Source organism: Boleophthalmus pectinirostris, unplaced genomic scaffold, assembly GCF_026225935.1.
Source record: "Boleophthalmus pectinirostris isolate CB_2022bp ecotype Guang Dong unplaced genomic scaffold, ASM2622593v1 HiC_scaffold_17, whole genome shotgun sequence".
NCBI classification, from domain to species: domain Eukaryota; kingdom Metazoa; phylum Chordata; class Actinopteri; order Gobiiformes; family Gobiidae; genus Boleophthalmus; species Boleophthalmus pectinirostris.
This window is the reverse complement of record NW_026571115.1, coordinates 21,677,687-21,693,586: the sequence shown is the minus strand read 5'-3', so window position 1 is coordinate 21,693,586 and position 15,900 is coordinate 21,677,687. Positions and strand designations below refer to the sequence as shown.

Genomic DNA, 15,900 nt, shown 5'->3' with positions numbered 1-15,900 from the left:
CCACTCACTGCATGAAAGATGTTCTTCAGGACTGAAGGGGATTCTCCATCACACCACTGCACACGTGCCTCGCTCTACGTGACGCTGCGTGTCGCAAGATAGCTCGACCAGGCGAAGACCCAATGGTGAAGGAAAAGCGGGAGGACTGATGGTGCCTTCACGTCATGGTAATTATCGTAAATACCAAAATCCAACATCAAAATTTCACATGAATACCGTCTCACATCATAAGTAACACTGGGATGCTGGAAGAGTTTTATGATACACGAGGAGCTGCCGAGATGAGATAAACTTTGACCTTTCAACATGGTGCAGAACAGCGAAAGAGTCGTGAATGGTAAGCATTACATTCTGTTAAACGTTCTCTGCTGCTGTTACGTGGTCAGTTTGTAGCCTACATAATGCTATGGCATAGATAATATTAATAACATCACTATTTACACTTTTTATTAAAATAATAATAACAATATTTAAAATAAATAAGAGCAATATTTTAAAATAAATATTACAAAATAAAATAAAATATTAAAACTGTTTTATCCAACTTAAAGGTCAGGGTCGGCCATTCTTCACTTCAGTGCGATAACAAAAGCACTTGAATACAATCTTTCCCATACCACGTGAAGGCAGCATAAGCCTGAGGATATATTTGGGAATAATTTGTCTAGAGTCGATTTGCGAAATGTACTGACAGCGCCTCGGCCAATCAGAACTCGCTGGTAAACGTGTGGGTGATGTAGTTTGATCAAAACGGCGTTTCTGTTGAGTTGCGTGAAATAGTTTCACGTTGTACTACAAGCCCCACAATGCAATGCGTAATTTTCGCTGTGTCTGTATGTGAAGCCGTGCAAGAGAGGGGGGCAGAGAAAAGATTTTGGAATCCGTCTGCTGAGTTGAAGCTGTGCTGCTGACAAAATAATGGTAAGACAACGTTTGAAATCGTTTTTATTCAAACATCACCTTGACGTACGATATAAAACAATAATGACTTATTTCGGGCTACGCGACCAGCTTAGTACAGTTGTGATTGTTGTTATAATGCAACATTGGCTAACTTCAGCTAGCAAACAAGCCACTCCAACGAGCTAATTATGGTGCTTGATGTTTACTACTCGGTAATAGTGATCACTGTAGTTTTTACCATGTAATACCTGCTTTGTAACGCAAATATAACTTACACGCTATTGAAGATCACGTTTTGTTCTCTATTCAACTTTGCTGTGTGTTTATGCGTGGGGGCGTGCTTTACGGGAACCTCCGGAGTACGTGAGAAAAGCCAGACAGACGGTGGTTTTGTGCTGGTATGTTTCACCAGAGGAAAGCCCGTGCTTTTGTGTTGACATCAGGGGTACTGGACGGGCCAATGCTGTGGCCTCCACTTCTGTCACTAATTATTGTTTAATGCCCCCAGACTTTAGAGATTCGTGATTAATTGTGATAAGGAAGATCTCAAAAGCTTTCGGGCTATTTCCAGTCTTGCTCAACCCCTTCGTACATTGCTGTTGTAATAACCAATGTAATAGGGTGTGTTTTATTTCATTTTCCTCTAAGCCACATACTTCTGCAACTAAACACTTCTCATATTTGCAGAAAAGCAACAATAGGTTAACTAATAGTGAAGTTGTCTCTGTTAATCTGATCTCAATTTGTACTCAAAGTTAAGATGTCAACTCTTTGTGTATTTTGTGTTTAAGATATTCTTCTGTTGTTCTGTCCATTGCCCAAACAAAATATGCTAAATTATTTCCAATATCCCTTTAATCTGTGATGTTGATATAGTAGTTTCAATATGGATGGGACCGGTTTTCCCTTCCAGGTTGGTATAAACATGAGCATGGTATGTTATAGTCATGTATGTGTTCTGAACTTTGACTTCTGTTCTGGGTAAAATGTTGTCTCACCAAACAACATGTGGATTGCAGCATGTTAAAGTAAAATGCAAACATTAGATAGACATGAAATTTAAGGTATAATGCAATAGCCTTGAACTTTTAACATATTAATGACTCAACTTTAGATGCATATCCAACTTAAGCTGTTTTTAGCCAACAGCATTACTTCAATATTGTAGCAGGAATGTTGCTGTTTCTCCTCACCTCACAACAACAGTAGCACATTGAGCCAAGTACTGTGTGGATAATAGCCATCACTGAACATGTGCTTTTGACTAACACTGACTTGTGTCTTGGTCAGACTGGTGTAGAATGCTTTTAAACTAACATTGTTAATTAATAATATCTGAAAAATTGTGAAGAAATCCTGCCCACGTATTCTTTCTTTCATCAAAAAATATGTTTCATAATTGGCTGTACAGCCTGTACAGCCTGTACAGCCTGTGGCTGATGGATGTACAGCTTAATCTAACTTTTGGAAAGGCCAGTGCTAATCGACTAAAGAGAAGTTAGTCATTTTACAATTAGTGTTTTCTTTATTTGTCTTCCAAGAGGGAATTTTGTAGTCCTGTCACAATAGTTGGGGAGATCTTTGTTATTTCTGTGTAGCAATATATTGTGATTCTGAAATGTATGAAACAGGCTGGTTTCTAAAATGTTGGTTTTACAATTGGTGCTCCATTACTCCAGCATGTCCAATTTAACCAAGCAGAACAACAAACTTACATTTTATTAGCCTTGGAACTGAAGGGTTATTGTGCAACCAAAATGTTTACAACCCCTCTTCTTGTATGTATCCCTCATCACTTCCTTCATTGACTGTTGTAAACAATAGGTCAGATTTGTGGAGGTTAAAGAAAATGATTGCATTGGTTGTGTGGTTATTTGGACCCAACGATGTGCCCCATACCTACAGTACATGTATATGTGCTCTTCAGGGGCTCTCTGCTGTATCAGAGACTCTGGCAGGCGCTGGCTTTTCTCTGGCCAAGTGTGGGCGGATTCTTCTCGGCTCCAACATCCACTGCTTATCTTTATGGATTCATCCCCAGGCACTGTTACAACTTTTTCCAATTGTGTATTTTTTTTTGTTTCTTCCAGGCCTAGCTCTTTGACATGTCCCTGGACTGGACTGTGCTCAAAGACGTCACACGGTAGAGTCACGCCCGCCCCCGCACCTGACCTGCCTTGTCCACACCCCCTGCTGACTCCTGCAGCTCGGTCAGATACTTCTTGATATTTGCTATTCTTTTGTCTCTGCTCACATGTACCAAGAGTGTGAATGGCAGTGATAGCTGCTTTTAACTGAGACTGTCCCTGTTGTTTCCTCTCTACAGAGCAGGATGGAGCCCTCCTTTGGGCCGACCTTCTCATCTGTGGCCACTGGAGCTAAAGGTAAACACATTTGTCTATGTTTTAAGCAGTGAGAGCTCTATATAGTTGGAAATTGTATTTACTTTGCAATTCAAGGGACCCCACTTGGCAAATCCTAACATTATTTAAGTTAATGCTATGCAAACAAAATATTCTGTCTTTGTATGTTTATACCTGCTGTTAGTGGGTAATTTTCTCTAAAATGTTAAGGTAAAAATGTGTAATTATGAGTAATTAAAACAAATACAATTAAAAAATGTATCAAACATTTTGTCGACATGGCCCTACATTTTCTCTTTGTTAACCTCTATCAATACTTGTATATAAAATCAATCTTTGTTTATTAAAATGATTGTTGTCTGATTTTAGCTGAAGCAAATACCAGCTTTAAGCAACACAGAAGAACCCCCTCCTCCTCCAGCACTCTCACCTATTCCCCACGCGATGATGACGATGGAATGGTACACACATCATCTGTTGTAGTTTTGCTATTTTATAATACATGTAAATATGAAATGTAATCTTGATGACCCTCACCAGCCCCCGATCGGCACTCCTCGAAGATCTGACTCGGCCATCTCAGTGCGGTCGCTCCACTCTGAGTCCAACATGTCTCTGCGCTCCACCTTCTCTCTGCATGAGGAGGAAGAGGACACAGTAAGATAATAATTCACAAACATACAGCCAACAGTTTAGAGCTAGCAACCCTGCTCTAATAATAAAAAATAAACATACAGAGGTTTTTAGTTGAATTCACAATTTTTATAGATATTACTTTGTGCTTTACTGCCCCTAATAAACATGAGAAACACTAATAATTTCCAAAATTTATTTTTAAGTATATGAGAACAACTTTTTAGTGCTAATGTACTTTATGAATGTGCTATTTCCTGCAGGAACCACAAGTGTTTGCTGAGCCGCCTTCAGTCAAACTATGTTGCCAGTTGTGTTGCAATGTCTTCAAGGACCCAGTCATCACAACCTGTGGGGTATGGCATTTCTCTTATGACTAGTGCAATGATGACACAAATGCTTAGTAAACATTGGCAGTTCAATTTTTTTGTTTGAATACTACTTGAGAAATCAAAGGGGAACATGTTCTATGATTAGATGATATCTATCTATATCTATAAATATAGATATAAATATAGATATTAGCATTTTTATCATAGTTGGCTGAAAACTAATGACAGAACAGACAAGTGAATATAGCTTGATAAGAACACTTATATTTAATAAGTCATTTTTAGTACTTTTTACCATTCAAAAGATAAAACTTTTTGTCTTTTTGTCCTATTCTTTTCCAGCATACCTTCTGTAGACGATGTGCCTTGACTTCAGGTGAGGCTAATATATTAAACGTTTTTTCTTTTTTTAAGATCTTACCTTGTAATCTTGTAACAAAACCCTACTCTGTTACAGACAAGTGCCCAGTGGACGCCGCTAAGCTAACCGTGGTGGTGAACAACATTGCAGTGGCAGAGCAGATCGGGGAGCTGTTCATTCACTGTAAATACGGCTGCAGAGCAACAGGCAGCGCAGCTGGAGCTGTTGCCGGGAAACTCAACGGAGCCTTCGAGGTGGACCCCCTGGGCTGCCCGTTCACCATCAAACTGACAACACGCAAGTAAGCACACACACATCCAAGACTGAGACAAGGCTGAGGTGACTCACAGTTCTGCTGCTGCAGTGGGGGAGGAGGAGCAAAACTGTGTGTAGCTCAAATGGCAAAATGAGGGAGATAACACAGAGTACATTTTTGAATAGAATGAGACTGGAATTGGTTTAGAGAGTCACAGGAAGTGGTCTGTTATTGGTTAGCAACACACAGGAAAGTAGGAGGTAAAAATAAGAACATTTGAACTTATCAAGATGAACATAATATTTTTAAAATCATTCCCATTGTTTTTTTCTCTGGAGTACTTGTTGTGATAATCTATAATCATATCATTCCCTGTAAATATCATAATTGTTATCTTGATTTTGGTAGCTTTTAATACCATCTTGTGTTTACTATATATCAAGAGCTGTGTCCGAATAATTTCCCTTGTGGATCAATAAAGTTTGTCTAATCTCTAAGTCTGTTCTGACAACATGTGTATTTGTAGTCTTGGTATTTTACAAGCTAAAATTACTACCACCACACCATTAGTTTGAATGTTCTTGCTAACTTTATCTTTTCCGATTTGTGTTTTCTTCAGAGAACACGAGTCCAGTTGTGACTACAGGCCAGTGCGCTGCCCCAACAACCCATCGTGCCCCCCTCTGCTCACCATGAACCTGGAGGCTCACCTCAAAGAATGTGAGCACATCAAATGCCCCCACTCCAAATATGGGTGAGTGTTATACAGTGATTTATATAGAATGCCCACGAGTACTGAAATAATTAAAGTTATAGCTGACCTGTCTGCTCTGCTTTCTTCCAGCTGCACGTTCATCGGGAACCAGGACACCTATGAAACCCATCTGGAGGTGTGCAAGTTTGAGGGACTAAAGGAGTTCCTGCAGCAGACAGATGACAGGTCAGTCTGACTTTAACTTCTATGGATCTAAATGGCTTTAATCTAATCTCATGTTAAGTATGTTTTTATAATTTTATTGTCTCTGTTTTGTTTGTCTTGTTAGGTTCCATGAGATGCAGTTAACCCTGGCTCAGAAGGATCAGGACATTGCCTTCCTGCGCTCCATGTTGGGCAAGCTGTCCGAGAAACTGGACCAGCTAGAGAAAAATCTGGAGCTCAAATTTGGTGAGAAAAAGATTAAATATTTAGCTTGTACTTTTTATAGAAGAGTAGAGGATTTGTGTGCTGACCTTCTGTCTTTCACTTTAATTCTGTCTGGGCACCGAAATGTACCTTGTTATATGCTGTTATTATACAAGAATTTACATTTTGTGTTTTCAGATAAATTTATGTTGCACAATTTAAAATCATGCTTTTAAAATATATATATTAAAGTAGGTCTTGATATATCTTACTGCCTTGTGCTTTTGCCTCCTGGTCACAATAGTTTGTTGAATGTTTCTATCCTCACTCCCCGTATCGTGCTACAGCTGTTCTGTTCAATAAGTTTTTGGGCTAGAAAAAAAAAAATTCAAGTTGGTCCCATGACGTCACATGCACTTATGAGTGAACCATTTGGCCTCATTTCGGAAAACCTGGTAATGGTAACAGGACTATTGTTAGCACTGGGGCAAGCGTTGAACAGATGTGTCACCTGTAGCTCTCTCAAACAATGACGCAGAAAGGTGTGGTTATAGAACAGAATAATGCATGATACAAGTAAATGTGACGAAAGATATTGACAGTAAATCATGATCTGCCAAACTTTTGCATCACATGTTGGTCTTAAAATCGGATCTGGTCCTTCAAAATACTCAAGAGACATTACCTCAATGGCCAAACACAGCTCTGATAACCCAAAGAATATAATCTGTTCTAGGCTTTCCCTTAAAATGACTCAAGCAGTTCTTTGTGTGTATTATAAAAAGATCCAGTTTATAAAGGGTGAGGGTGTGACCACAAACTCCTGCCAGGGATGACTTGAGTAAATGCTGTATTATTTTTCAGACGTGTTGGACGAGAACCAGAGCAAACTAAGTGAGGACCTCATGGAGTTCCGCAGGGACGCTTCCATGCTCAATGTGGGTTTTCATTCATTGTCCACACTACAAAATGATTCAAACATCTACAATCAAATCTCTTTCTTTTATAGGATGAGCTCTCCCACATCAATGCCAGACTCAATATGGGAATACTGGGCTGTATGTATCTTGTTTCCATAGATTAAACTGAAATATTAATCTCTTAAAACATAACTCACTGTATTGTGTTTTCCATGCAGCATATGACCCTCAGCAGATCTTCAAATGTAAGGGCACGTTTGTGGGGCACCAGGGTCCAGTCTGGTGTCTGTGCGTCTACTCCACTGGAGACCTGCTCTTCTCAGGCTCCTCTGATAAGACCATCAAGGTACTGCACACAACACAGACACTTGGACTGTGATACATCTCCTAAGGCACACATAAAGGAGACAATTTTTATTTTATCTTCACAAAACAATTAAAGAAGTTTATATTTATATTCGGAATCATGAAAAATTGGGATCAGTACCATATTCATTAACAATTTAAAACTAAATTCTTTTGAATTGGGAAAAAAAAATCGTCATGTTGCATATAAAAGGAAGATGAAATCCATGAGTAGGTGTGTGGTGTAGTTTGACAGAAACCCAAAAGGGCTTATCCCTAAAACCACACCTAAAATCAATTAATGAACAACTCAGTCTTCATTTGGTCAGATGATTCATATATGAAAATAAAGAAAGAAAGAAGAAATAATGCAATAGGGTAATTGCTTAACAAATCAGAAGTTACTGAGATGTATCATTGGCATTCTGTCCATTGTGATTGTACATTACAATTCTATTATTTCATAATAATCAATAATGTATATTTAGAGAACAATAGTTTTCACATACTTTTATCTGGACTTTTGTATCCTTTATAACAAGCTTTTAATTTTTTGGCAGGGCTTTAGTGGCTTTATTCTTTGCTAATTAGTATTTCCAGAATTGAATATTTACATTTAAGAACATTTCATCAGTATCCTTATACAAATAACGCTGAATCCACATTGATCATATTGAATAGATCATTGATCATATTTCCAGTTGCTAATGTGGTCTCTAATACACTGTGTGCTGTTCAGGTCTGGGACACGTGCACGACTTACAAGTGTCAGAAGACACTGGAGGGGCATGATGGCATTGTCCTGGCTCTGTGCATCCAGGGGTAAGAAAACAGAATTACTCTACGACTGATTTTATCTCCCAAACATCTTCTGTTTCTGAAACTGTGACTCCTCTGTCTCCATAGAAACCGGCTGTACAGTGGCTCCGCTGACTGCACCATCATAGTATGTGCCTTTTCAGTGCTGCTTTATTCAGCATGCACACTTTTGCAGTGTACAGATTGTTAATATGTGGCAGATCTTTCTAATCCATTGTGTGTCTGTGGTGTGCAGGTGTGGGACATCCAGACTCTGCAGAAAGTGAACACGATCCGCGCCCATGACAACCCTGTGTGCACACTGGTCTCCTCCCACAACATGCTGTTCAGCGGCTCCCTCAAGGCCATCAAGGTGAGGACTAACATTTCCTGATGCAACAGTCACAAGAGAACAAGATGTTTTCAACATATCATTTTAATATTATGGTACTGTATTTCATAAATTATTTGATTTTAAACTGTATTATTTTAGTTATATTCCCACTATTGAAGGGCCCTTATTACGCTATGTTATAATGTTATTTCCTCATCAAAAACAACAAACCCTGATGATGTCATGCGGTAATACAAGAAGTGCTCCACTATGTTTTTAAACTCTATACACCTTCACTAGAATCATTTGGATAATTTCAACCCTGGAATTGCCCATCTCTACTGATCTAAAGGTAAAAGGAGCTGTTAACTTGAAAACTACAACAACATGACATCACAATGTGAAACAGAGCATTTTGAGGAGGTAACAACATAACATGCCTTACAGCTCACAAGAGACAACGTTGAGTAATATAGGACCATTAAACTATTAATATACTGGCATATTCAAATGTTAGTAACATACCATAATAACTAACATAAAACTATCTGCTAATAAGCATATTCATCAGTGGATAGTTGTTAATTAGTATCTCTTCAGCCTTATTTATGTCTTATTTTATCTACACTTTACTATTAATGAACTCCCTATTACTGCTTATTAGTATAATGTTAAGGAATTTTGGTAAATAACTTCAAATCTGATGCAACATGTTATGACTGAAATGATTACCGGTACCTCTTACAAATTCATTTGTCAGTGTGAGTGGTGAGTTTGTTGTGTTAGTTATTTTGGGGGTGCTGGCCTGAAAGGATTGGGAACCCCATTGTGGTAGGAGACAAAGAGTGGACATCGGTGATCTCTGAGGAATTCCAACACAATGAAATCAGTGATGGTGTGAAATAATTGGTCATCTCCTGGTCTCAGCAAAAACTTGTAAAACTTAAGAGGATGTTATTGAAAGTTACAAAAGCTGCATATTTGTAACAGGAAAATGTCTTAAGGAAATTTAGTCAGACTTTCACAACATTAAAATTACCATTGAGGATAACTGTAAAATGTGTAGGAAATGCATAATTTGCTTACCATATAAAAGCCAAAGAGAAGCTTTTGTGATTGTGGGCATTTGTGCGTTGAATGACGCTGGAACATTGGAGTGTTGTTGTGTGTGATGTCATTAGTTCTTGCACAGGGACTTTCCTCTCTTTACTCAGCCTGCTCCCCTCCCCTCAGCCCTGTGTCTCTGTCTTCAAACTATGCAGTACTTAGTGTGAAATAGAAAAAAAAAATGATTAATGCATTGTAACTACACTAGATAAGGAAGAATGATAAATGCAACAAATTGTAGCTGACACCACAAACTGTGATTTTGGACAAATTCCCAAGTAGTGGAATTTTTTCTGGGTATCTGGGTTCAGTTCCGCTTCAATCCATATTTGGAAGTGGTGTTTGCTCTGTGCGAGCATAAATTCAGTTTAGGGAATTTCGTGCTAGCCAAAGATATACAAATATCACCATATTATTTTTAATTTTAACTAGTGTAATGTATTGTTTTCTCCTCAGGTGTGGGACATTGTGGGCACTGAGCTGAAACTAAAGAAAGAGCTGACTGGTTTGAATCACTGGGTCCGAGCTCTAGTGGCCTCACAGAACCACCTCTACAGCGGCTCCTACCAGACCATTAAGGTACAGAACTCACTACTGTGGGGCCATCTGTTTGTGTGGGGGCATCTGTTTGTCTCCACAGAGATGTTACTGCTTTGCCCGGAATGCTCCCCAGTATTGGATTAAATTTATATTTGTGACATAGTTTAAATCAGTGTTTCTCAAACTTTTTATCTGGGGACCCATATTTTAAAAGTCACAAATCTTTGCAGCCCAAGTCAAAAGACTTTATTCATAAATCACAAAATAAATTTGTGACCATTATTGCACATTAATGAGGATATTTTAATGTTGACTGAGTGATCATGTCTTTCTGAATAATTATTATTATCGTATTTTTTGGACTATAAGGCTCATTAAGCGAAAGAAATGGACAACACTTGAGACTTGAAATGTTTTTATTTCCTACGAGGAGAAGTCAAAAATAGATTGAGTAATAATGTGTTTAATATAGCTTTGTGCTAATTTGTTTACATTTTACAGAAATGAAAATTAAAACCACATGGCTAATTTGCATAAACTATAAGCAATAAAAAAACAGCTTGCTCCTTGTGCGCTGATGCAGTCAGCTTCTGTCGGACTAAAGAACATGACTCAGTGGAATATATGTGAAAATCAGTTCGAGGTCAGTAAGCATAACCCGAATTAAAACATAAGGTGCACCGGATTATAAGGCGCATTGTCGATTTTTCAGAAAATTTAAGGATTTTAAGTGTGCCTTATAGTCCGAAAAATATGGTACTCAAGTTTTAAACAAGGAAAAAGAGTAATCAGTGTTTCCCACAGATAATTGTTTAGGCAAGATGGTGAAAAAGTGAGGAGCGGGGTTGCGCGGAGATTCTGTACACAAGTGAGGAGTGGGGGATGTATGTATATGTATATTGCAGACCTCCATGCAGATCGTGACAAGGATACCCCCAAAAAAATCTCTTGCGACCCAGTCTTTGGGAAACAATAGTTTAAATAACAGATGCTGTGATGATGAAAAAAGCAGGTGGTGCTCAGTAGAAAGGTTACATAGTGAACCTTCAGATGTATTGCTGGGTGTATTTTCCCATATTTTAAAGTAAAATCTCAAGTTTATCATAACATATTCACAAGATTCCCCTGCCCAACACACATCACTCAGGCTCAACAGTATGTATCATGTAGTGCAGTTATTCCATGTGAGTGTGCACTGTGCCTGCTGTCACTCCTAAACTCTGGTAATTAGCTACAGCTCGGCGTATTGCTCCCAGGCAGATAAAGGAACAAGTGTACTCAGTAATTGGCTTTGTGTTGCCTTTGTAAAACACCCTGAAATATGTGTGCGTTGGCAGGTGTGTGCTCTGTGTGTGTGTGTGTGTGTGTGTGTGTGTGTGTGTGTGTGTGTGTGGGAGAGAAAGAAAGTCAGGCACTAATGAATACCTCTGGGACAGGCTATTGAAGAAATGTCTGATGAACGCTAAAGCCTCCCTTACAGTCGATGTAGCTCCAGTGAAGAGTTTAATGAAATATTTTCAAAGCAGAAGAGACTGGAAAAATCTTGCCAAGATTCACTAAATGATCCCCTTGAACATTAAAGGGCCTATATTACACTCTATGTTATAATGTTGTTTCCTTATCAAAAACATACCTGGAGCTTTCTTTTGCTGGCTGTTTACATACTTGCAGAACATGATGTCACAAGGTGGAACAGAGCATTTTGAACTTTGGAGATGTAGACAGACTAATAAACTCAAACATGCGTGAATGAAACACAACTCCAGGTATTTTTTGGATGATTTAACAACATTATAACATGGCTCAAAGCTCACAATAATACATTTTGTGTAATACAGGACCTTTAAAGGAGTTGGCAAAGTATTTTATTATTACATTATTTACTTAAAATTAAAGTAGACATGATTAGCTGTTGCAATGAATTTACACACGTTTTAATCGAATAAGGAAAAGACATGCACTACACTACAGGTCATATATTTTATTGATATATAAGTTGTAGTTTTTATACTTAATGCTGAAACTACAAAGCCCACAGTAGTTTCAACACAAAAATTTACATAATTACACACTTACATAAATATCTCAAACATAATTATATTCTTCCTCAGATCTGGGACATCCGCTCCCTGGAGTGTGTGCACGTCCTCCAGACCAGTGGGGGCAGCGTCTACTCCATTGCCGTCACCAACCACCACATCGTCTGTGGCACCTACGAGAACCTCATTCATGTAAGCTACACCTGCGACTGAATATGAATGTGTGTGTGATGTGTGAATGTTTTTGACCCTAGAGGATGTCAGAGTTTATGTTTCCTAAAAGCGTGGAGACCCAACATGAGCGTGTGTGTGCAGGTGTGGGACATTGAGTCGAAGGAGCAGGTGCGCACTCTGACGGGACACGTGGGGACAGTGTACGCTCTGGCTGTCATCTCTACTCCAGACCAGACCAAAGTGTTCAGCGCCTCCTATGACCGTTCTCTCAGGGTATGGCCTCCTCAGTTTATTTATCTTACTCATTATCCTGCAAGATTATTGTGCAATATCATAATATAATGTCATGTAACACCTTCTTTGAACACTGTGTGCATAGTTATTAGGCAAGTTGTATTTTATGAGGATACATTTTATGGTGAAGGAGAACAGTGCACCTCTCTGAAAAGTGTCTGGGAGGCTGTAGTTGCTGCAGCACAAAAAGTTGATCATCAACAAAACAAGAAGAAACAGACTTCATGAATGGAAGTCTTATGCCCATTATTGAGGAGACGGGTGGCTATATTGGTCACATATTTATTTATTTTTTTTTATGTTTATTTGTAAATTTTGACTTTAGTTGCCCAATAATTGTGCACAGATTTAGATTTAGCCAAAACGTCACTTACTTTTTAAATATTCAGGTTTGAGGTTCATTAACATTTTGGACTGATGGAGAATACTGCAATAATAAATTTAATCCTCATAAATACAACTTGCCTAATAATTATGCATACAGAGTAAATGCTAATTGTCCTTTGTGAAAAGTCAGTTTACTTTTTAGATATGTATCAGTGCCCCATGACTGTTATAATCTGATGACACAATCCCATTCTCTATTGGATCAATTTATACCCTTTCATATTTGTCAAAAACCATAGATGCTAAAAAGGTGCACTATAAGAGAAACCTCAAGAAACATTCTCACTGTTAAATTTAATGCAATACTGTGGAATATTTCAGCCACACCAAAAACATCTCTGTGGAGACATGCAGGTAGTGGATGCTTGACCAGAAAAGATACACAAGTGCGCCTTTAATGAATTCAAATGAAAACTGGGAACATTACCACTTACACTGTCATGGGCTAAAAGCAGAACATGTAAATAGTTATATTTTAAAACTTCCTGAAGTGTTTTGAGGACATATATGTCATGCATCACATCAACCCAAGAAATTTGAAAAAAATAAAAATAAAAAAATTCATGCAATGTACTATAGTACCATATATAGTATACAGTATTATTGAAGCACACTTAGATGAGTGTGAACTGGGTCTGTTAAATCTCATGTGCTGTTGTGTTGTAGGTGTGGAGCATGGACAACATGATCTGTACCCAGACTCTGCTCAGACACCAGGGCAGTGTCACAGCACTGGCCGTCTCTAGGGGGCGCCTCTTCTCCGGAGCCGTGGACAGCACCGTGAAGGTACCCACCAAACTTAAACCGTTGCCTTTTCTTCACAAATTGTCAACCCAATTTAGACTTTACTGAAATATTAAAATTCAAAACACGCACCACGGTTTCCAACATATTCCTGATTTTCTTAATACATTCTGAGCATCTAAATCTTCACTTTCAGTGGCCAGAGTCGAGTTTTGGTGTCGCGCCACTGCTAATTATAATTAGCATGCTACAAGCATTGCTTCCTGGTTTGCGGCCATACTTTTTTTTTTTTTTTTTATAATTATATTGTAGACAGCACACAGCAATCAAATTTATATCTGTACTGGAGAAAAACAGTTTTTACTTTATTACATGAAACATGAGTACAGCCTCTTTAATGTAGTAGTTTAGCATAGACATACATTTTAGCTACATCAGTAACTTCTTGGAAGTGTTTGTGCTTTTATTGTTTGATTGTAAATAATGGTGTTTCTCTGTGCCTCAGGTGTGGACATGTTAAGAAGTCTTTATTCACAAAGGACCTTTTTATCAACGCTATCAGACTCTACTGGATCTAGTGTCCTTCTTTGGCATTTTTCCTGCAACACGCTCACTATTTAGAGACTTACTGAGTGAGCCCTCACCAGTGCATTACAGAAACAGATAAACAGATGAACTGCCTTATCTACAGTATCCTACATACTCAGCCTGAAGAGGACACTTGTGAAGAGAAAGACTGTTTTAATTAATAACAATGTCTGAAGTTTCAATACTGTATGTGTAAAGACTGCTTTTACAATTATTGGAGAGGACACTGCTCATTTTAAAGAAAATTTTAACAAAATCTGAACATTTAAAAGGTGTTGAAGTCATATCTACCTATTATCAAAAACAATTGGTTATTTTAACTCCATATCTTTTCAAATATACATTGTTAGGTTTAGGTTTTGATTGTGGAAATTGTTTAAACCATTGACCACAACATTGAAACATTTCATTTTAAAATCCAAAACTTTTTGCCGATAGGGTCCCATGATGAACGTGGTGACCACCTCAGTTGTTTGTAGGACAGACTCGGGAAATTTTTGCTTGCAATTTTTTTTGTTTTTATAAATCATAACTCCAGCAACAATGGAATAGCAATAAGTGCCAACATATTTACAACCCTGAATGCCTGTCCTCTCAAAAATTCTGTGAGGAAAAAAAATCATGTATGTAATCTCACTTTATATAATGCATGCAGCGTCAATTAAAAAGTGGGACAAGAGCAACTAGGGACAGGTACAGGACAACCAAAAAAGTGACAGGTGGTCACCCAAAGGACAAGGTCTGGACTGGAGGGAGGACTGATGTGTAACTTTTATTTATGTGTCCAAATGATTGTTGTCAAAGCAGTCTCTTTAAATTTGTGATGAAGATTTTATGCAGACATCTTATATTTTGTACCAGTGCCACTATAAAAATGTATAATATGTGTCTATAACAAGAGACAGTGCCGAGTTTGGACAGTTGCCATGACGACTCACTCCTATATCTATATCTATATATATATAAATATATATCTCCGAGCGGGACAGTGGACAGGCTCAGGCCCCTCAGCCTAAGAGTGCCATATGTGTGAATGAGCGTGGCCCACCTGTCCCCTCTTCTGCTCGCCCGATCTGATGACTGTACACTCCTGCTACATTTAACCTGTATGACTTTAACCAATCAGAGATAAGCAGGAAGTGCCCATATTGGGTTGGACACGAGTGGATCACAGAGTATTTGTAAATGTAAACATAGCTTTCTACTGATGTTGATGATGTGGTATTGAGTTTTGGTGCACTTTGAGTCGATGCATAGCCTTGCAGAGATCACAGTAAAGTTCTTGTATACTGTATCATGTTAGCCTGAGTTACACTCCAGTCAATAAAACTTTTACAGTTGTTATGCTTCAATCTAACTTTTCATATTATTATGTTAAATAATCTGCATCTTTTACAGCAAGAGGAGCTTAAAAGCACTTAAAACAAGGCCTTGAATCTTTTCCAAATCCACATTGTTTTGGTTCAAGAATTGTAAATGACACAGGATGTCCACAGTGCTGACTCAGCATGTTTTTCCTGTTCTTGCAATAGCTGCTACTAAGTGATGTTTTGTGTTTCCCAAAATGCGTAAGAATGTACTTTTTTGTTTAGAGTACGTTTATTCTTAATATTCCTAAATTGTTCTAAATGAACATGTTTAAATTATTATCTAACATGA

At 38.2% G+C, this 15,900-nt stretch overlaps 1 protein-coding gene across 2 annotated transcripts; it reads left to right on the top strand.

Moving 5' to 3' along the window:
* Window positions 1-201: 201 nt before the first annotated feature.
* traf7 (TNF receptor-associated factor 7) lies at window positions 202-15,593 on the top strand. 2 transcript variants are annotated; one of them, XM_020937641.2, is made up of 22 exons: window positions 202-337; window positions 2,994-3,113; window positions 3,230-3,287; window positions 3,636-3,727; window positions 3,807-3,923; window positions 4,163-4,255; window positions 4,574-4,607; window positions 4,689-4,893; window positions 5,468-5,602; window positions 5,693-5,788; window positions 5,892-6,013; window positions 6,836-6,909; window positions 6,981-7,029; window positions 7,110-7,237; window positions 7,976-8,058; window positions 8,143-8,182; window positions 8,291-8,407; window positions 9,932-10,054; window positions 12,127-12,246; window positions 12,370-12,501; window positions 13,576-13,695; window positions 14,159-15,593. In XM_020937641.2, exons 3-22 carry the CDS (start codon window positions 3,236-3,238, stop codon window positions 14,171-14,173), a joined length of 1,947 nt encoding a protein of 648 aa, XP_020793300.1. In that variant the 5' UTR covers window positions 202-337; window positions 2,994-3,113; window positions 3,230-3,235; the 3' UTR covers window positions 14,174-15,593. The 2 variants fall into 2 exon arrangements, with proteins under 2 accessions (XP_020793300.1, XP_020793293.1); XM_020937634.2 differs by lacking the exon at window positions 202-337 and adding an exon at window positions 747-921.
* The last annotated feature ends 307 nt before the right edge of the window (window positions 15,594-15,900 follow it).